Source organism: Bubalus kerabau, chromosome 7, assembly GCF_029407905.1.
Source record: "Bubalus kerabau isolate K-KA32 ecotype Philippines breed swamp buffalo chromosome 7, PCC_UOA_SB_1v2, whole genome shotgun sequence".
Taxonomy (NCBI): Eukaryota; Metazoa; Chordata; class Mammalia; order Artiodactyla; family Bovidae; genus Bubalus; species Bubalus kerabau.
The window spans coordinates 49,991,598-50,012,669 of NC_073630.1; the positions used below are offsets into that span (position 1 = coordinate 49,991,598).

General features: G+C 37.3%; 1 protein-coding gene across 14 annotated transcripts in view; it reads left to right on the plus strand.

Moving 5' to 3' along the window:
* RBPJ (recombination signal binding protein for immunoglobulin kappa J region) overlaps positions 1 to 21,072 on the plus strand; it is a 160,717-nt gene that overhangs the window by 133,957 nt on the left and 5,688 nt on the right. For 9 of the 14 annotated variants that reach the window (XM_055588187.1, XM_055588197.1, XM_055588189.1 and 6 more), the window contains 6 exons: positions 1,560 to 1,574; positions 6,555 to 6,720; positions 9,454 to 9,628; positions 14,873 to 15,010; positions 15,164 to 15,276; positions 20,140 to 20,280. In XM_055588187.1, coding sequence (XP_055444162.1) covers positions 1,560 to 1,574; positions 6,555 to 6,720; positions 9,454 to 9,628; positions 14,873 to 15,010; positions 15,164 to 15,276; positions 20,140 to 20,280 — 748 coding nt within the window. Of the gene's footprint in view, positions 1 to 1,559; positions 1,575 to 6,554; positions 6,721 to 8,592; positions 8,684 to 9,453; positions 9,629 to 14,872; positions 15,011 to 15,163; positions 15,277 to 20,139; positions 20,281 to 21,072 lie in introns of those variants that run through there. The other 5 variants (XM_055588188.1, XM_055588201.1, XM_055588199.1 and 2 more) reach the window with 2 other exon arrangements.

A 21,072-nucleotide genomic window follows, 5' to 3' on the forward strand; every position in this document is an offset into this window, starting at 1 on the left:
CTGAGCTATTTAAAATCCTAAAAGAACATCTTCTTTTAAAGTGTTGTGCTCAATATGTCAGCAAATTTGGAAAACTCAGCAGTGGCCACAGAACTGGAAAAGATTAGTTTTCATTCCAGTCTCAAAAGAAGGGCCATGCCAAAGAATGGTCAAAACTATCATACAGTTGCTCTCATTTCACATGCTATATAGCAAGGTCATGCTCAAAATCCTTCAAGCTAGGCTTCAGCACTATGTGAACCAAGAACTTCTAGACGTACAAGCTGTGTTCCAAAGAGGCAAAGGAAGCAGAGATAAATTGCCAATATTTGTTGGATTGTGGAGAAAGCAAGGAAGTTCCAGAAAATCATCTGCTTCATTGACTATGCTAAAGCCTTTGACTGAGTTGATCACGAGAAACTGAAAAATTCTTAAGGAGATGGGATTGCCAGACCACCTTACCTGTCTCTTGAGAAACCTGTGTGTGAGTCAAGAAGAAACAGTTAAAACTGGACATGGGATAACTGACTGGTTCAAAATTGGGAAAGGAGTACGTCAAAGCTGTATATTGTCATCTTGGTTATTTAGCTTTTATGCAGAGTACATCATACTAAATGCTGGGCTTGATGACTCACAAGCGGGAATCAAGATTGTCAGGAGAAATATCAACAACTTCAGATATGCACATGATATCACGGTAATGGCAGAAAGTAAAGAGGAAACTAAAGGGCCTCTTGATGAAGGTGAAAGAGGAGAGTGAAAAAACGGGCTTGAAACTCAGTATTAAAAAACTAAGATCATAGCATCTGGTCCCTCACTTCATGGCAAATAGAAGGGGAAAAAGTGGGAGCGGTGACAGATTTTATTTTCTTGGGCTCCAAAATCAATGCAGACTGACTGCAACCATGAAATTAAAAAATGCTTGCTTCTCAGAAGAAAAGCGATGACAAACCTAGCAGCCAGCATATTAAAAAGTAGGGCCATCACTTTGCCAACAGAGGTGATTACAGTAGTCATGTATGGATATGAGAGCTGGACCATAAAAAAGGCTGAGTGCCGATAATTGATGCTTTTGTATTGTGATACTGGAGAAGCCTCTTGAGAGTCCCTTGGACTGCAAGGAGATCAAAACAGTCAGTCCTAAAGGAAATCAGTCCTGAATATTCATTGGAAGGACTGATGCTAAAGCTCAAGCTTCAGTACTCTGGCCACCTGACTCATTGGAAAAGACTCTGATGCTGGAAAAGATTGAGGGCAGGAGAAGAAGGGGTCGACAGAGGATGAGATGATTGGATGGTATCACCGACTCAATGGACATGAATTTGAGCAAACTCCAGGAGATAGTGAAATACAGAGGAGCCTGGTGTGCTGCAGTCCATGGGGTTGCAAAGAGTTGGACATGACTTAGTAACTGAACAACAACAGTGAAAATAGGACTAATTTAACTTAACAAGTTCATTGTATAGCTGCTCACCTGGGCAGTGTTGCTTTCCCTCTCCCCACCCATGTATTTTTGAAGATCCATTTTTTTAGTATGTTTTGATTCATTTATTAACTCATTTTTTCTTTATTTTTGACAGCCTGCTAGATTCTAGGTACTATGCAAAAGGCTCTTTTAAGCCAAGAGTTTTAAAAGTCGCTATGTCATTTAATACTGAAGTGGATAACTGAGACCCAATGGAGATACAGACAAGGAAGAGCTTCTCAAAGTCCCAGATAAGATTCCTGTTTGCTAGTCACTGTTAAAAATATAAAGCTGTAGTGGCTTATCGAGTTTAAATAGGTGATTTAGTGATTATCTTTTATTATGGTTGTATTTATTTTCAATTTCTTTCTATTAAGGAAAGATCAAGGAATCTAAGCTTCTGACTCCAAAAAATGAAAAGATTTAAAAAAAAATGCCAGAGTAACTACTTTCTTATATTTACTGTGTTATTAACATTTCCAGAAGAGACATGGCACTAGTTTTACAGTAAAGGCAAAAACTTCTCAAAATTACTTGATTTTTAAAAAGTATTAGTTAGTAGTCAGGGGCTGCTAACAGAGGCCAGTCTCCTGGGTGATTGTCAGGGCTTCTTACTGGAAGAGGTCTTGTCCCTTGCTGCTTGGTAGAGTGTAGTAGAAAGAGGAATATCTGCTTTCTTTCTTGTTGATCAGATTCAGGCCTTTCCGAAAAGCTGCTAAGTTTAGGCATGAGGTAACCTGGGGACATGACCACAGTCCTCTTGGCTTACAAAATAATTCCAGTGAATGATGCTAGAAATATTTGACATGGAAGTTTTATCCTAAAATTTAAATTGTTCTGAGAATTCACTTTAGTGCCTAATAAGGAATATTTCTTTGCTTAACACATTTGGTATCCCCACTTATGTTAGTGGTTAGTTTTAACCTTTCATTGAAGACGTTCTTTACAAGATTGAAAAATAAACTTACAGAAAAAATTATTTTGTCTAGAGGAAAATTTCCATTAAAGATATGGAAATGCCATTTGATGTATTAACATTTCTTCAACTTTGTGTTAGGGGAAGTATGAATAATCATCAAAGGGTAATGATTCTGCCAGAATAGTCAGATAATGTAAATGATGTGTTTAGATTTTGTCTGATATTATGTATTGGGCTGAATAAAAAGACTTCTTTGAATCTGTAAGGTATTTTCCAGACCTCATCTTAGGATTTGAGGGAAAAGTTGTTGAACCATTCCCTGAAAATAAAGACTGATTGTTTGACTTAGGAAATGAATAAAATCATAAATGTGTGCATATCGCCACCAAGTGGTAGATAAAAGCATTGTTTGCCTAAGTTGCTAAGATGTAGCTACTGGAGAAGGCAATGGCACTCCACTCCAGTACTCTTACCTGGAAAGTCCCATGGACAGAGGAGCATGGAAGGCTGCTGTCCATGGGGTCGCTGAGGGTCAGACATGACTGAGCGACTTTGCTTTCACTTTTCACTTTCATGCACTGGAGAAGGAAATGGCAACCCACTCCAGTGTTCTTGCCTGGAGAATCCCAGGGACGGGGGAGCCTGGTGGGCTGCCGTCTATGGGGTCGCACAGAGTCGGACACGACTGAAGCGACTTAGCAGCAGCAGCAGCAGCTACTGGGAAAGATTAGAAAATAAAGGCACATTGTTTCATAAAGTATGCTTTCATAGCAGCTGTTAAACTCTGAAAGCTGACCACTTGATTTCAGACTTTTCACTGATTGTTTGGGACATATTGACCATCTGTCCAAGTTAAAAACATCGATTTACATACTACTATAAAGGTATATAATTAATTTTTCTTCTGTTAATTAGGTGATATTCTTTCCTTCCCTTCCTTCCTTTAATTTCTTTTCGTCTGTAATTTTTAAATTGATGATTATCTTCTGTTTGATTATTATATTACTGCAGAAGTCTCTGGAGATGAAGATTTGATTCATTAGCTGATTTTTTAGGGGGTGGCAGTATTGGAATGTTTAAAATATGATTTCATCATCACATGGTAGAAATAATCTTAATGTTTATATTGGATTTGCTATTTTCTTGCATCACAGCTTTTTTAAAATTAGTTGTAGAGTTGATAAAAAAACTAAGGCTAGTTTAAAGACAGTTGAAGACTCTTCATTTTTCTTAGATTTATTACATGACTGGAAAGCACTTTCAGTATAGAACCTTAGTCAGTGTTTTAAGTGATAAAGAATTTCTTGACCGTCTTTCTGATTTTATGCCCTGTTGGTTTCATACCACTTCATCGCAGTACTTTTGAGAAAACCAGCACTACTGAGTCTTCTGGGCTTTCCTCGTGGCTCAGCTGGTAAAGAATCCGCCTGCAATGCGTGAGACCTGGGTTCGATTCCTGGGTTGGGAAGATCCTCTGGAGAAGGGAACAGCTACCCACTCCAGTATTCTGGCCTGGAGAATTCCGTGCACTGTATAGTCTATGGGGTGCACGAGTCGGACATGACTGAGTGACTTTCATTTTCTTTTTCACTTTCACTGAGTCTTTAACAGTTTAGACCTCTTTCCAGATGTGAAATAAAAGTATCTTTTGTGATAACTTGTTGGGATTTGATTACTATATTTGGTACACTATACTAAAACGCAGCAAGTTTTGTAGCTTGTATACCAGTTTACTAAGGAGACCTATTATTTGTCAGTGCTCAATAAAATACTAATAGGAGATAAGTTTTCCAAAATTGAGGCCTTCTCAGCTTCCTAATAGTGTGCCAGCGAGGAATTTGAGTCTGTGCCATGGTAAGTATTGGGTAGTTCCCAGCATTAGAGGCCAGAGAGATCCCTGGTATAGACTTGAATGAGCAAATTCCAGAACTTGCCCGGCTAATCTAGGCATCCCTCCAGATTTGGAGTGACCTGAAGCTGAGCCCAGTGCCTCTGCTGTGACCTCTGTACTCATGGCAACAAGGAGCGTTATACCGGCAAAAAAGCCACTCTGATTCCCTTCTCTTGGTTTGAAAAGAAGACCCTCAGAAGGTTTTCCTCCTCACTCAGCCTGACCCTTGCAGCCTACTAGGTCTACTTTCCAATTACTCCTGGTTTCATATCCTATTGTTCTCCTCTGGACTCCAGCCACACTGGTCTGTTGTTTCTCTGCTGTCTATGTTAGTCCTCCCTACTTCAGAGCTTTTGTGCTTGCTGTTCCCTCTTCTGAAATGGCTCTTCCCCAGATACCCATGCCATAGGTCCTAACTCAAGGTCACGTTCTTTAAGAAATTTTCCTTGGCCACTCTGGTAGCCACTTACATTTTTAAGTACCCCTTCCTTGCTTTATTTTTCCCCTCACCAGCTAAAGTATTTATTTTATTTTAGTCATCTACATTTTTAAAATTGTCTATCTTATTAGAGTATGAGTTCCCTTAGGGCAAGGATTTTTGTTTAACTACTACTATTTTTCCAGTGCCTGATACAGACTAGGAATGTAGTAAATTTTTGTGAATTAGTGAAAATTAAAAACACCCAGCTCACTTCTTATAAATTGTGTGTAGATTGCCTCTTAAGTAGTAGTCTTTGGTAGAGTTGAGCAAAATGTGGATGCCATTGTTTATTTTGATTCAATTCAGTCAGTATTGTAGTAGGTGCTGAGGGGGGAGCAAACAAGTAGATATTCTGCTACCTTTAGGATGGACCGAAAACTAAATCCAGCATGGTGGTATCTGTGTGTTTCTGTGCATGCACACGTGTGTGTGTGTGTGTGTGATATACATGGATACACTTCTTTTTTTAAAAGTCTGTACATTGTTGGCCTAAAAAGTGGTAAAAAATAATAATAAATTAGCTGCTAAATTTTAGAATCAGGAATTTCATATAAAACTTGGTTTTAGGTGACTACTGGAAAATTGGAGGATGTGACCAACACGCGACCTCCATGCCCTCAGTTCAGCCATGTGGGAATGCTTGCAGTTCTCAGTTGTTTCCTTGCCATCAGAGCCACACACTAGTGGGTGATGATCTTTGCGGTTAAGCTTTTATTTTTTTCCTTACAGTGAACTTAAAAGAATTAAGATAGAAATTTCTATGCTTATAACTATATAAAAAGTGGGAATTGCCTTGAGGGTTTTGTGTTTCAATAAAGAAGGGAAGGAACATACATCTTTGGATAATTAAAGAATATTTCTACTTATTTATTGTACACCCTGTCCACTCATTCGGATTACTTACCTGGCCACTATTTGAGTTTACTTGGCTATTATCTGAGTAGGTATTTGAGTTTTCAGGCCCCTTGATGAGACATGACATATTAATAAATGTTTTAAAGTGTGTATAAGTCAATGTGTGTAATCAAGTGAAGGAGTTACCCCCTATATAAGGACTGGATTCATGGTCTTCTGAATTAGGTAAAATGTGGGGCTTGAGCTAGACTTCAAAATAATCTAACTGCTAAGAGAAAACTATACGAAAGTTATTCTAGGTGGGAAGAATTTGTGATGGCAGGTTATTGGCATCTAACAAAACAAATCTGTTGGTTGTCTTTGAGTTAAAGGGACATAATATATTGTTCTTTTACCCACATGCAGCAGGTGTTTAGGTTGTAAGATACATAGTAAACTAATTATCCATTTTGCCTTTAATTCTTTTACTTACTTGTATTAATATTTTGGAAGTGTCTACTTTGGGCACTGCTCTGTTTTCCAGATTAGTTACCAAATGAAGTTGAGAGTGATATCCATACCAAGAATGTCATTAATTAACAGTACATCATTTTGAGTAGACCTTAACCATTAATTGCAGATTCTGTGGTGTTGTACCCTGTTTTGTATACGTTGGAGTAAATTGGATTTCCTGAAGTGCAGATGTTCAAAGCTCTGAGCTGTGTGAAAATTTATGTTCCCTGCTCTGAAAGTATCTAGGCTAAGTGAATGTGTAATGTCAATATAGATGAACCTTAACTGGAACAAATGGAAGTATTGATTTCTGCGCTGTGGGTATGGTTATTTGCATTACACAAGGCTTCACCAAAATGTTTCTTTAGAAGCTAACTTGATATAGTTCAACATGATTTTGTATTCATATGTTCAAGAAAAGGAAGTGCTTTCTTGAGTGTAATTTCATTGTGTTTCCTCCCCTCTGTTTTAGGTTTTTTTGCCCTCCTCCTTGTGTGTATCTTATGGGCAGTGGATGGAAGAAAAAAAAAGAACAAATGGAACGCGATGGTTGTTCAGAACAGGAATCTCAACCATGTGCTTTTATTGGAATAGGAAATAGTGACCAAGAAATGCAGCAACTGAACTTGGAAGGAAAGGTAAGTTTACATGGTTCCCTGTAAAGAGCACCATGATACCATAATGTAGTTTTCTTATTTTTGTAGTGGTGATTTTTTTTTTTTTTTCATTTTTTTCATTTTATGGTTACTGGTAGCATTCTTGAATATATAAATCAGAACTGGAATAACCTCTAATAGCTGAGGTCTAGTCATGACTCGTGAAGCTTGAGCTTTGACGTCTAAAGGTGGCACACAGAAAGCTTTCTCAGCTTGCCAGCAGTTTTAGCAGGCTGCGAATCATATTTCTACTGGGGGCCAATAATAAATTTAGGAGGCTAACTGCCGATCCTTATAAGGGCATGATATTCAAATAACAATGAAAATACATAGTTCACTAATGCCTTACTCTGCTCATTTAATCTTAGTCTTTTACTGGAAGCAAAGTATTAAATAAGTTGGTAATATCATAAATGTTTTATTTAGCTTCAGTGTGGAAAAGCACTATCTTGTGTAGACAGGAACACTGTGAATAGCTTTTGTCAAACTTTAAGGGATTTTCTTCGATTACTTTGCTAAGGAATGCAGTTTATGAGTTAGTTTTACTAATTGTATTTTATGAATTTAGAAAGCAGTTATCTCAGTCTGTACCTTTAGTACCCAAAAATAATTCTTTATTGACTTAGCATCAACTTGTTTTCTCTTGCTATTAAAATTGAAAAATGGATATTTCTGATCTCAATGACCACATGAATGTCTTTTAAAATACTGCATAAATAGCTGTTTTCTCACTCAGTAACTATTTGTTGAATGTCTTAGTGTTTGCGGTATTGTAGTTGACACTAGGGATGGGAATTGGAGGGCGAGGTTGAGGGTGGTAAACTAGGAGATTTGTACTCTCATTTAATTTTTTTAGTGATGATACAGATAATGAGTCATTCTACAGATAATGAGCACTGAGAATAAAGAGCCTTAATATCAGTCACCTTCAAATTTGAGTGTGTTTCTCTCACTTATATTCTTAAAATTGTTATCATTAAGGGTTGTCAACTATGTATTTTAAGTTAAGTTTGAGAGAAAATTTACTATTGTAAAGATTGTTTCATTTTAAAATAGAGCAATATAAAATATATCTGAGTTACAACTCTTGAGCCAAAGTTAAAGATATATTTGAGTAGTTGGTTGAACAAAGAGGCTTTGGTCACATCTCATGTATTTTTTTTATGTATGTTCTCCAAGCTGTACACCTAGACATTTGTAATTGTGATTGATAGTTAGATAGGTAGTGAGAAGCCCAGCCGTTTCATAGGTGACACAGAGGTGAAGAATCTGCCTGCCAATGCAAGAGACATGAGAGATGTGGATTCAACCCCTGGGTCTGGAAGATCCCCTGGAGAAGGAAATGGCAGCCCACTCCAGTATTCTTGCCTGGGAAATCCCATGGACAGAGGGGCCTGGCAGCCTACAGTCCATGGGATTGCAAAAGAATTGGACATGACTTAGCAACTAAACAACACCAATTGAACTTTATTGCTAGCTTTAACTGCTTCCAGCAATTCTGAGGGCAGTAATACCAAACAGCATGCCCACTCGCTTTTCTCAGCATCGTGGCTTAGTACATCTTTCATCAACTTCTGCCATTATATCATTTCCCCAGGCCCTAGAAATTTGCAGAAAATAATACCTGAGAGCTTGAGTATTAACTAGTACTTAAAACACTTAATTACAGGGAAGCACAGTGTCTCTAAGCCAAAATTATGTGTTAATATTTAGTTTTAATGAAAAATGCTATTAGAGGAGTCTGTAGAGAATAAGACTGGTTGAGAGTCAGCAGAAGGCATTCCAGGCAGAAAGAACAATATAATCATATGCTTGGACCATCAAGATACAAGAACGAGGTCAGTTTGGTTCCAGGTAGGCAAAGATGGACCAAGCAGTGAGATGGATGCTGAGCTTCAGAAAGTGGCACTTTACTCCTGTCTTACTTAACAACCATTCATTTAAGGTAATATTGTTTTCTTTCAATAGCATGTTCATTGAATGGTACGATTAGTCATTATTGGGAAAGGAGGGATTTTATTTTGCATTATTGGGATTTATTTTGCATGTTGCATTCTTATTTTAATACTTAGTACAACAAAGCTCTAGTATATGTAGCCCTTATTTTTATTATGGTCATGGTATTTGACTATATAGTTATATTTTGGATCTGATGTTTTTAAGATGATTTGTTAAATATTCATTTTCTCAGTTTTTGTTTTATATAGTTGAAGCTAGGTAAGCTGTGCAACATGAATTTTTACCCTAATTAGTACTTGAATTTTTATTTTTAAGAATTACGTGCCCTATACCTCTGTGGCTAGTATTGTTTTGTTTCTATAATTCAAATTCTACAATTCAGAAATTTCTATAGACTTTTGTAGCATTATATTTTGTATTTCTTTTTCATTTCAAGGCAAATGTTTTTATTGTCTGAAGGTCTTGATAATTCTGTAAATAGATGGAGAGCTATATAAAACAATAAAAGATTTTTTTTTTTTAAGTCTTTTTGAGAGGGGGAAACAGAATACAGTGTTGGTATTGTAGACTCAGTAAGGAAGACTTTGTACTTTGTTTTCAGAGATCAATTTCAGTACTTTTTACAGTTGGTTTAATCAGCTGTTCAGTGGAATTACTGCCTTACGTCTGATCAAACTTAGCCATAGCCTTACTGAGTTATTTGTACATAGCTGACAGTGTTTTGATGCTATTAAGACTTATCCTTTTCTTTCACAGAACTATTGCACAGCCAAAACATTGTATATATCTGATTCAGACAAGAGAAAGCACTTCATGCTGTCTGTAAAGATGTTCTATGGCAACAGTGATGACATTGGTGTGTTCCTAAGCAAGCGGATAAAAGTCATCTCCAAACCTTCCAAAAAGAAGCAGTCACTGAAAAATGCCGACCGTGTGTATACATGTTTTCTTTTTTTCCCCTCAACTCCCAATATGAATTAATAAGACTAATTCAACTATTTTTTAAAATAAAATTTTCTTTTCAGTAGCCAGTTCATTCTTTTAAAGTATTTTTTTGGTCTTCATTTTATCTGAAAAAGTTATATTCAGTTTTTGTGGCTGCTTTGTTGTCTTTTTTCTCTAATTAAACATGGGCAATACCTGGTGTAGCAAAGTCGTTCTTAACCAGAATTGCTTCCTCACTGCTCCCCAGAGGCATTAGGAGAAATGGGAGTTTCCTTTTGCTGTCAGTGACTAGAGGGAGTAATGTTAGCACTGAGTGTCTAAATATCCTGCAGTGTGCAAGATGTCCTATTCCACAAGAATTGATTCACTCAGAATATCAGAACACCTCTTCGAGAAGCACTGTTATATCAAATGGACTTTGGAAGGCCATCATGAAAACCTAAAAAAAATTTAATATGGTTGTCTGTCAGACTGCTGTCTCTGTACATTTTTAGACTTTCACGGGTAAATGCTGTTTGAATTATACATTTCAACTTTTATACCCATTTTTCTTTTTTTTTTTTGACTTTTTATTATGAAAACTTTCAAACTTACATGAAAGGGGTAGTGTTGATATAAGGTGACCAACCACCAGACTTCAACAGATTTTACCAATTCTATTTTATCATTTCTGTCACCACCAACTCTTCTTCCTCCTCCAGTTGCTGGAATTTTTTAACGTAAATCTTAGACATCCTGTCCTTTCAATCATTTCTGTAATAGTGACTCTTAACAGAAATTTTTCCTTTTAAACGTCATTATACCCAACAAAAGTTGATGATAGTTCATTAATGCCATCTACTGGCCAGTCCATGTGCAGATTGATCATACTGTCTCAAAATATCTTTTTACAGTTGTGTTTTTATTGTTTTGTTGTCTTCAGTAGTTGGGTTGTTCAAACTTGGATCCAAACAGGGTTCATATATTTTAACCTGAAATAGTTTCTGTTCTTTCTACTAGCCTTTTTTTTCTTTCTGTGTTATTTATTTGTTGAAATTGGTTGATTTTTTCCTATGGGATTTCCATATTCTGAATCTGACTGATTCGTGTTTCCTCTGTCTCTCATATCTCCTATAAACTGTTGATTAGACCTAAAGACCTTCATTTTAGAATTAGCTGGTTCTGCATATGTTCATTTCTCTCAGATCAGAAGTCTTATTGTCTGGTTATCCCACTTGTTGTCACACTAAGACTGGTTATATTAAGTTGAGTTGTTAGTCTAATCCAACAGTTACAAAATTCCTCAGGAAACTTTAACCAAATGATTTTAGTAGTCCTTCATCATGGTTGCAAAATAGTGGCATTTCTAATTCTTTTATTCTTACCTTTTGCATTTGTTAGCTGTTTGCTTTAAATGTAGTCTAGGAAGAAAAGGCAGGATAAGAGCTTGTCTACTAATTTGCAGATAATAGTTTCATTCTTTGAAGGCGAAGTTTTAGGATTTTGGTTAATTTGCTTGTTTTTACTTTGTTTTCTGTTTTTTTTAATGAACTTATGCGATGTTATATAGTGGGTGGTTTTTAGTCTGCTTTAGTCATTATCATCATTGTTATGGAAATTTCAAACGTACTAAAGTTGAGTTGCATAATAACGTGAAACCTCTTGTGTTTATCCTCCAACTTTTCATCAGTGATCGGAACTTCAGGCCAGTCTTGATTCATCTTGATCTGTAACCCTACTCCACCCACACTTTTCTCTGCCTTCACTTTAGTTTGATACAAATCCAAGACGTATCACCTATAACTGTTTCTATGCCTCTCAGAAAGATAGTGTGTCTTTGTATTCTAATATAATTATAATAACCATGATCATACAAAAACAAACATAAAACAACTATAAAAAGAAATAATGTCTTAGTATCATTAAATCCTAGTCAGTGCTCAAATTGAAAATTGTCTAAAATGTGTGTAGGGGTTGGGAGTGTTGGTTAGCCATTGGTTTGAATCAAAATTCAAATATGATTCACCAGATATTATATATTGTGTTGACATGTCATTTAATTTTCTTTTTAAATTTGTGGATTTTTCTCTTCATCTTTCTCTCTCTCATATTTATTTATTCAAGAGGCTAAGTCAGTTGACTATGAGAGATTTTCACATACTGGATTTCAATAATTGTATTCCCTTGGTGTAGTTTAATGTATTTTCTGTAAATTGGTAGTGTCAAAGAGAAACAGAACTGGACATTAAAGGCGGTAAAAGCACATTTTATTCACTACATTTGCAATAGGGAAAAGAGCTTTCAGTATAGAGCTGAGCTCAATTACAAATACAACAAGGACAAGTGGAATTTATAGTCAAGGAGCAGAGTTGAACGTTGTCAGTAGGTGGAAAGTTACTAAGAGGAGACATCGAGGGGGTGGGTATTCTTGACAAGAATTTTTATAAAGATAGGCCAAGTGGATCAGATCGACTTTCTGGGTGGCTCAGAGGATAAGAATCCATCTGCCAGTGCAGGAGACACAGGTTTGATTCCTGGTTCAGGAAGATCCCCTGGAGAGGAAATGGCAACCCACTCCAGTATTCCTGCCTGGGAAATCCCATGAACAGAAGAGCCTGGAGGGCTATATAATCCATGGGGCCACAAAAGAGTTGCACACAACTTAGTGATTTAACAAGAACAAGATGATTAGATATAAAGGTGGAGGGAAAAAACTTGATCAGATATCAAGGATGGAAGGATGACTTAGCAGGATTCTTGGCAATAACTGGGCTAGCTAGGCCAATATTGGGACCCAAGGAAGAGTCTCCATGGGTAAAGGGCTCAGAGGAACCTGTCTGAAGTTTGGTTAAGGAGAGAGTCTTTGTTAGTAGTTAATTTAGAAACTTGATCAAATTTCAGTTTGTTGTTCTTTTGTTGTTCTTTGTTGCTGGAGGGCAAGCCTGCTTCACAGTGATATAGTGTTCTTACATCAGTTCAGTTCAGTCGCTCAGTTGTGTCCGACTCTTTGCGACCCCATGGACTGCAGCACGCCAGGCCTCCCTGTCCATCACCAACTCCCAAAGTTTACTCAAACTCATGTCCATTGAGTCAGTGATGCCATCCAACCACCTCATCCTCTGTCATCCCCTTCTCCTCCCGCCGTCAATCTTTCCCAGCATCAGGGTCTTTTCCAGTGAGTCAGTTCTTTTCACATCAGGTGGCCAAAGTATTGGAGTTTCAACTTCAGCATCAGTCCTTCCAATGGATATTCAGAACTGATTTCCTTTAGGATTGACTGGTTGGATCTCCTTACAGTCCAAGGGACTCTCAAGAGTCTTCTCCAACACCACAGTTCAAAAGCATCAATTCTTTGGTGCTCAGGTTTCTTTATAGTCCAGCTCTCACATCCATACATGACTACTGGAAAAACCATAGCTTTGACTAGACAGACCTTTGTTGGCAAAGTAATGTCTCTGCTTTTGAATAGGCCATCTAGGTTGGTCATAACTTTTCTTCAAAGGAGTAGGTGTCTTTAAATTTCATGGCTGCAGTCACCATCTGCAGTGATTTTGCAGCCCAGAAAAATAAAGTCTGCCACTGTTTCCACTGTTTCTCCATCTGTTTGCCATGAAGTGATAGGACCGGATGCCATGATCTTAATTTTTCTACAGTTTGTTGTGATCCACACCGTCAAAGGCTTTGGCATAGTCAGTAAAGAAGAAATAGATGCTTTTCTGGAACTCTCTTGCTTTTTCAATGATCTAGCGGATGTTAGCAATTTGATCTCTGGTTCTTCTGCCTTTTCTAAAACCAGCTTGAACATCGGGAAGTTCATGGTTCACGTATTGCTGAAGCCTGGCTTGGAGAATTTTGAGCATTACTTTACTAGTGTGTGAGATGAGTGCAATTGTGCGGTAGTTTGAGCATTCTTTGGCATTGCCTTTCTTTGGGATTGGAATGAAAACTGACCTCTTCCAGTCCTGTGGCCCCTACTGCCTTTTCCAAATTTGCTGGCATATTGAGTGCAGCACTTTCACAGCATCATCTTTTAGGATTTGAAATAGCTCAACTGGAATTCCATCACCTCCACTAGCTTTGTTCGTAGGGATGCTTCTTAAGGCCCACTTGACTTCACATTCCAGGATGTCTGGCTCTAGGTGAGTGATCACACCATTGTGATTACCTAGGTCGTGAAGATCTTTTTTGTGTAGTTATTCTGTGTATTCTTGCATCAGGAGGCATTTAATGCCATGTATTTAGGTTGTTTCCAATTCAGTTGTGCAGCACGGCCAGGTAACTAAAGAATCTGCTTGCCAGTGCGGGAGATGGAAGAGACTCGGGTTCGATTCCTGGATTAGGAAGATTCCCCTGGAGAAGGAAATGGCAACCCCAGTCCAGTATTTTTGCCTGGAGAATCCCTTGGACAGAGAAAGCCTGGCAGGCTATAGTCCATGAGGTCGCAAAGAGTCAGACACGATTGAGCATGCACAAATGTCTTAAGCCAATTCAAATTATAGGATTTTATTTAAAGTGTTTAATTTTGTATTTCTGCTGATTCTTGAGTTTTTTGATGGCAGAGAACGTATTTCATTTATAGAGTATTTTTCCTGCTTATATAGATGTGGTTGGTTTTACAAGAAATTTCACGCAATGCTATACTTTAAGGTATTTAGAAGGAAGCAAAATCTCTAAAGTCACAGTATCCAGAGGCAATTGCCATCATCTTTGGTAAAGAACCTTCTAGACCCCTCTCTTTGAATATATTCCATGGGATTATATATGAGCACGTGAAGACATATGTTATCACATGAAAATGTGTATGTTTACCTAATGAAACCACAGTGTAGTTTGCTTTGCATTCAGTGATATATCAGGGAGATGTTTTCTCATCAGTGCATTTAAATACACATTATTCAATTAGGTCAATGATACTATGTTTTATTTAATCAATTTCCTATTGACACCTATTATTTTAAAAGTAACTTCCTTTAAAAAACAACACTTTTAAATATACAGCACTCGTTAAAAATCATTTTTATGGGCATATTATATATCTGTAGCTTAACATTATTAATAAAAGAGTTACCCTGACTTCTGGGGGAGTATTATCTATATTTTCTTGGAGGGTTTGAAATAAGTGTTAGCAGAATCCATTAATTATTATAGTAAAGAATAGTCATAACTTACCAGGTACTGGTCCCTTCTTGCTCTTTACTGTTACCCCACCCCCACCCCACCAATCATGTAAATAGCTGTTTTTTCTTTGCAGTCTGCATTGCCTCAGGAACAAAGGTGGCTCTGTTTAATAGACTCCGATCCCAAACAGTTAGCACCAGATACTTGCATGTAGAAGGTGGTAATTTCCATGCCAGTTCTCAGCAGTGGGGAGCATTTTACATTCATCTCTGTGAGTATAAAAATATGCATTTGGTTTTTTTAGTGTGAAATTAAATTTCTTTAAATAATAAGACTTACAGATATATTTAGTTTTGCCATTTTTATAAGCAGATTAATAAATTTTAAAGATGATAATTTGATCTCTGTTTCCATCGCACTGCAGTGGATGATGATGAATCAGAAGGAGAAGAATTCACAGTCCGCGATGGATACATCCATTATGGACAAACAGTCAAACTTGTGTGTTCAGTTACTGGCATGGCACTCCCAAGATTGGTATGGCTTTAATGACCTCATGACTGTTTATAATAAATTTTGACAGCTTTCCCCTTTTTTGGGTTGTTTATCTGGACGATAGAGGGCACTCTAAAGTTACATTATGATTTATTTTCTTAACTAATGTAGGTTCATTAGTCATTCTTTGTGGTGCTTGCTGCATCCTGCCACAGGCCCAAGTTTTCAAAAGCATAGAAATTGTACATTTCTTTAAAAATATAAGCATAGTTTTTTTTAGTTTACTCTCGTGCAAAAAGAGACAGTGTTTGGGCTTTTTGAAGTAGTAAAAAACTGCTTTTCTTAGCAGAATGAAGCAAAAGCCTCTTATACATTCTGCATCATATTCCCCCTTGTTTTCTGAAACAACACAATTTAGTTGTATTAAAGATGGAAGGAGTTTATGAGTAAGTTCAATTCAAGGTCAGCTTGGGGGAGAGGCTGAGCAAATGGAAGAACTTTAGTATTACTTTCCTGAATATGCTTTGTATCTCTTTGATGAAATATTTCATTGGCTGATATTTTCTGATATTATCTATAATTCTCTAAGTTAATGCATCAGCTTGTGGTTTTTGTTACATTTTTCTGTGTTGTGATTGTACGAGGTGATTTTATTTCCCATTTCAACTTAAAGTCAAAATATGTGAAACATAGTAATATAAATTTACAAAACCTTGAACCTAAGATAGATTATAAAAGGGAGAAAGGTAGGGAAAGAAGGTTGCATAAATTAGGAAGACACAAACCAAAAAACAGACTGAATAAATTTGACTAAAGTTCTCTTCTTATTTATTCTGTGTCACTATATTCCAAGGATAATGTTTATTTGCTTTGGCATTAAATGCTTGTACTTTGGAGGCACAATTCAGAGGCTTATGTTTCTGACCAGCAACAACTTATATATAGGCCACTGAAAAGACTGACTCAAATCTAAAAATGGTGTTTTCACTTAGTTTCATGTAAAGTACCAGTCTACCTTGCTTGAAAGTCATCTTTAATTGAATATTTTTACATTCAAAACTGTGTGGCTCTCATTATAAAAATGTTGAAATAAAAAAACCTGATCCAGAGAATGCCTTAGGAAAAGTTGCAGTATCATTGTTAACATTGTTAACAGTAAATACTTCTTTCTAGAGATCATGTGACTGAGGCATTAGTTTCTTCAGAATCATAGCTAGGCTTTATTATGGTCTACACTACTTCCTGCCTTCCTTTCCATCCACTTACATACAGTTTTCAATGAAAACATGTTTTTCAGAGGAAGCATTATATAGTTTTCATATGCTTTTAAGAAGGATAACACTGCCTTAATATCTAAAGTTTGCATTTTATGTGTCCTAGAATATTAGCGTTATTAGAGATCCTTGCTTGAAGAACACTATCCCCCCACGACCAATTTCAGTGGGGTAAAGGTCTTAGTGAGAAGTCCTGGTTTGGGTACTTTGAGAACAGGCACAATCTATGTAGCCAACTAATAAGAAACACCAGTTAGCATTTGTCTCACGTCCTCAAGTCTGTTAGATACCCCAGAAATTTGGGACATCTAACATCTGTTAGATAAACTAATCAGCAGCATAAATTTAGCTTGGGCATTTACAAGGTATAGTGCTAAGAGTATGAATAAGGTATGTTTTCTGTCCTTAAGGGCTGCATCCCAGTTACCTAAGAAGTATAGTAAACACTGTACCAGTAATGTACAGAGCCAGCATAGAGGAGAGAGAGCTGGTGGGAGTAACTCCTGGTGTTAGAATTCATCACTTTCTCATCACACATAGCTAATTATAACATTCACACTACCTGGCTTCTCAGATTTCTTTGCTCTTCTTAATAGTTAGAAATTATCACAGCAAGTTTTTCATACCAAATAGTAGGGAGCATCTTTGGTTTGTTTATTGGTGAGACCTGGTCACTCAGCAGTGTCTATGTCCAGAGAGCTATTGTGAGAAATAAAATTGAACCAAACATGACCCATGTTCTCAATATGCTCATTATTATTAAGTAGTGGAGAAACAGTAGGTTATAGGAATAAAAGCTGTTATAGGCAGATCTTGATTCTTATGTGGTGAAGTCATAAATGAGTGTGGTAGACTTATAGGAAGTTTTAGGCTTACTTCATTCAAAATTCACTATTTGTCTAAAATTCAAGCATTGTTAAATTTAAACAGTTATAAGTCTAGAGTTGAATGGAAACATTTTACTTGAGTTTATTAGTCTCACAGAATATATTAGAAAATATAATTGCTAAAAGTGTACTGTCTCCCTTTAAACTCGAAAATTAGTGGTGATATAAGTAGAGTGACAAATATTCAGATATTACTTGAGTGACAAGTATTCAGATAATACTTTGCTCCACAATGGACATTCTTAATAACTCACAGAATTTTGAAGGGTTAAATGAATTGATATTTGTAAAAGTGCTCAGAACAGTGCTATAAATATTATGCAGTACTATTGGGTTTTTATTACTTGATTCACACACCTAACTTATATTCCATGATCATTTTTTTTCACCTAAGCCACAACTATTAAAAACCAACATTCTTCATATTTACGTGTTTTTAGCTCTGCAGAAACAGAAACTGGGTGTGGAACGTTTCAGGCTGACAGAATGAGAGCAGAAGAACTTAGGACAGAAATGTGTGAGGACTAGCAAGGAAGCCATTGTAGCGAGAGCTGAGGGAGCAGTGGAGAGGGCAGGTGCCAGGAAGTGATGCTGCAGAGTAAGCCATGGGCAGCATCTTGTCAAATCCCTCTCTCTGTCTAGGGCAAAACTTTCTGTTACCTATGTACAGTAGGAGCCCACTGGAGGCTCTCAAACAGAGAATGATGGCTGGTTTATGTTTGGAAGAATAATTCTGGCTGCTTTGTGAATAAGAGCACAGGGAGATATAGCGGTGGAAGCAAAGAGAAAGATGACTTGGCTTATGTCATAATTCAGGCAAAAAGCTGATGATGATACTTAGACCAAGATGGTACTGGAAAAGGGATGAAAGGTGACTGATTTATTTGAAAGTAGACCTAACAGAATTTGTTGACAGATGGTGTGTAAGAAAAAGTAAGGAGTCAAAGATGACTCCACGGTTTTAGGATTGAGTGAACATGGTGTCATTTATTGAGCTTAGGAAGAAAAAAAAATTATATTTTTGATTGAGATGGCTATTAATAAGCATTTTAAGTGGAACTGTTGAATAGGTAGTTAAATATACAAGTTGAGTGCTTGAGAAATGCTATGACTGGAGAAAAATTTAGGAATTGCCAGCCTCTAAAGCTTAGATGGTAAAGAATCTGCCTGCAATGAAGGGGACCCAGGTTCGATCCCTGGATCGGAAAGATCCTCTGGAGAAGGGAAGGGCAATCTACTCCAGTATTCTTGCCTGGAGATTCCCATGGATAGAGGAGCCTGGCGGGCCACAGTTCATGGGGTTGCAAAGAGTCGGACACGACTGAGTGACTAACACTACTACTGCTAACCTCTAAAGAGAATAGAAGGTCTGTAGAGTATGGGAAGAGGGAAAGAGATCTGGGGACTCAGCTCTGGAGCACTGAAGGCAGTTAGAGCAGGTGTATTTCCAAAGGAAGAATGTGTGGGTCAGATGCTTCTGAGAAAGCTAAGGTGAGGACAGAGAGGTGCTCATGGGATTCATCTGTCTTGAAGTCCTTAAGGACCTCACCAAGAGCAAGTTTGAAACACAAAGTTGGAGAGATTTCGGGAGATGAGATGGTGAGGAAGAGGAGTTTTGCTATAAAGGGAAACAGAGAAATGGGGCAGTGAGAGGGAAGGAGAAAAAGGGGTTTCTTCTTTTTTTTTTAATGTCAGTGACTGGAGACTTTGTTTATTGATTTGCCACACCACTTGGTATGCAGGATCTTAGCTCCCCAACCAGGGATAGAACCCATGCCTCCTGCTTTGGGAGCATGGAGTCTTAACCACTAGACCACCAGGAAAGTCCCAAGGAAGGGGTTTCTTTATTTCTGATTTAAAGATGAGAAGTAGTTCCAACATGTTTGTATGCTGTTGAGCGTAATCTTCACAGTCCTCAAACACTTAGTGATTACCTTCCATGTGATAAGTAACACTGAAGGTTTGAATAGTATTATCTTTCAGATATCCTATGTGTTTTGTGGAATATTTATAGTGTAAGGTCATACTATATAATGGAAAGAGTTCAAGCTGGGCAGGCAGCCAGCCTTGGAATCATACTTTGGTTCTTCAGCTACTGACCGGGTGAATTTGAGGAGCTTAACCTGACCTCTGAGCCTGTTTCCTAATCTGCAGAATGATGCCTATTTTATGTTAAAACAAAGCAACAGCATGTAAGTGTGATAGTAGACTTAGGTACTAACTAGCATACCCATAGTGACCTTTAGAGATAATTTTCCCTTTGATGTTGGAATGTTTGTCATTGTGTGTTATTGGAGAGGCCATCTGAACTTGCTACTCAAAATACAATTCATAGACCAGCAGGATGAACATCAGCTGGAAATTAGCCAGAAGTGCAAAATATCAGGTCCTCTCTATGATTTGCAGGCTCAGAACAGATATATGTTTAACAGGAACCCCATATGATTTGTACAGATGTCAAAATTTGAAAAGCACAGATTTAGAAAGCAAGTGCCTGCCTGCCCTGTTGTTTTTAGGAGTTGGTGGGAGAAGGTAACATCTCTGCATTCTTAACATGCTTGCAATTTAAAAGTATTTTTATGCCTAACTTTATTGTTTGTAAATGGTGTTATGTATGTAGATATGTGACCGGTATCTGTGATGTATTATTTCATGGCAGATTCTTGCCGTGGACTCTTAACAGTGTAGGAAATGAAGACTCTCCATATGTGATGACCTTTCCTTTTTTAATTGTTGAAATGCAGATAATTAGGAAGGTTGATAAGCAGACCGCGTTACTGGATGCCGATGATCCTGTGTCACAGCTCCACAAATGTGCGTTTTACCTTAAGGATACAGAAAGAATGTACTTGTGCCTTTCTCAAGAAAGAATAATCCAGTTTCAGGTATGTTTCTAAATTGCTGGTAAAATCTAAAATGTGCAAACTGTTAGGTTAGCAGCATTCAGAAACATGAAACTTTCATTTAAAAAATGTTAATAGTATCCAAATACATGAATCTGTGTTCAGGTATTTATCCCGATTTCAAGGGTCCTTAGCCCACATGTTCTTCAGACATGGTAGTCATTCTACCTCAAAGAACTCAAAACTATGAGAATGTTCTAAGAGAAACAGTTAACATCTAATTCTGAGGGATGAAAAGTTCTTCAGAGTATCCAAAAGTAGATGTTGGGTGTTCAGAGAGTCACCTGAAATATGTGCAGATAACACTGTATATAGTGGTGCATGCATATTTTGGAGGAGGGTTTCATAATTCTCATCAGATTTATATATTGGGGTCTTCTAAGATGGCAATAATGACATGTTAAAAGCTAATTAGTCAAAATCTAATTTTTAACTATATTGACTCAGAAGACCTTCATGAGGACATTTATGACATGAACAAATGATTTAATAGAATAGTTACACTTCCACATGAAACTCATTTGTGGACATTTGGAGACTTTTTCCAGAGAGATGGCCACGCACAGCTGGTCTCCTCAGCCCAGCACTGATGGTCTGGCCTAGGTGTTTTGAGGTAGGGATAGGGGATTGCTGTTCACATCTTGGTTCCTTCCTGCTGAAAGTACAGAAGTTTCTATAGTTCTCTAAGGAGGAGGGAACTCCCCTTCTCTCTTTCTTGTTGTTGTTGTTTAGTCACTCAGCTGTTTTTGACTCTTTGTGACCCCATGGGCATAG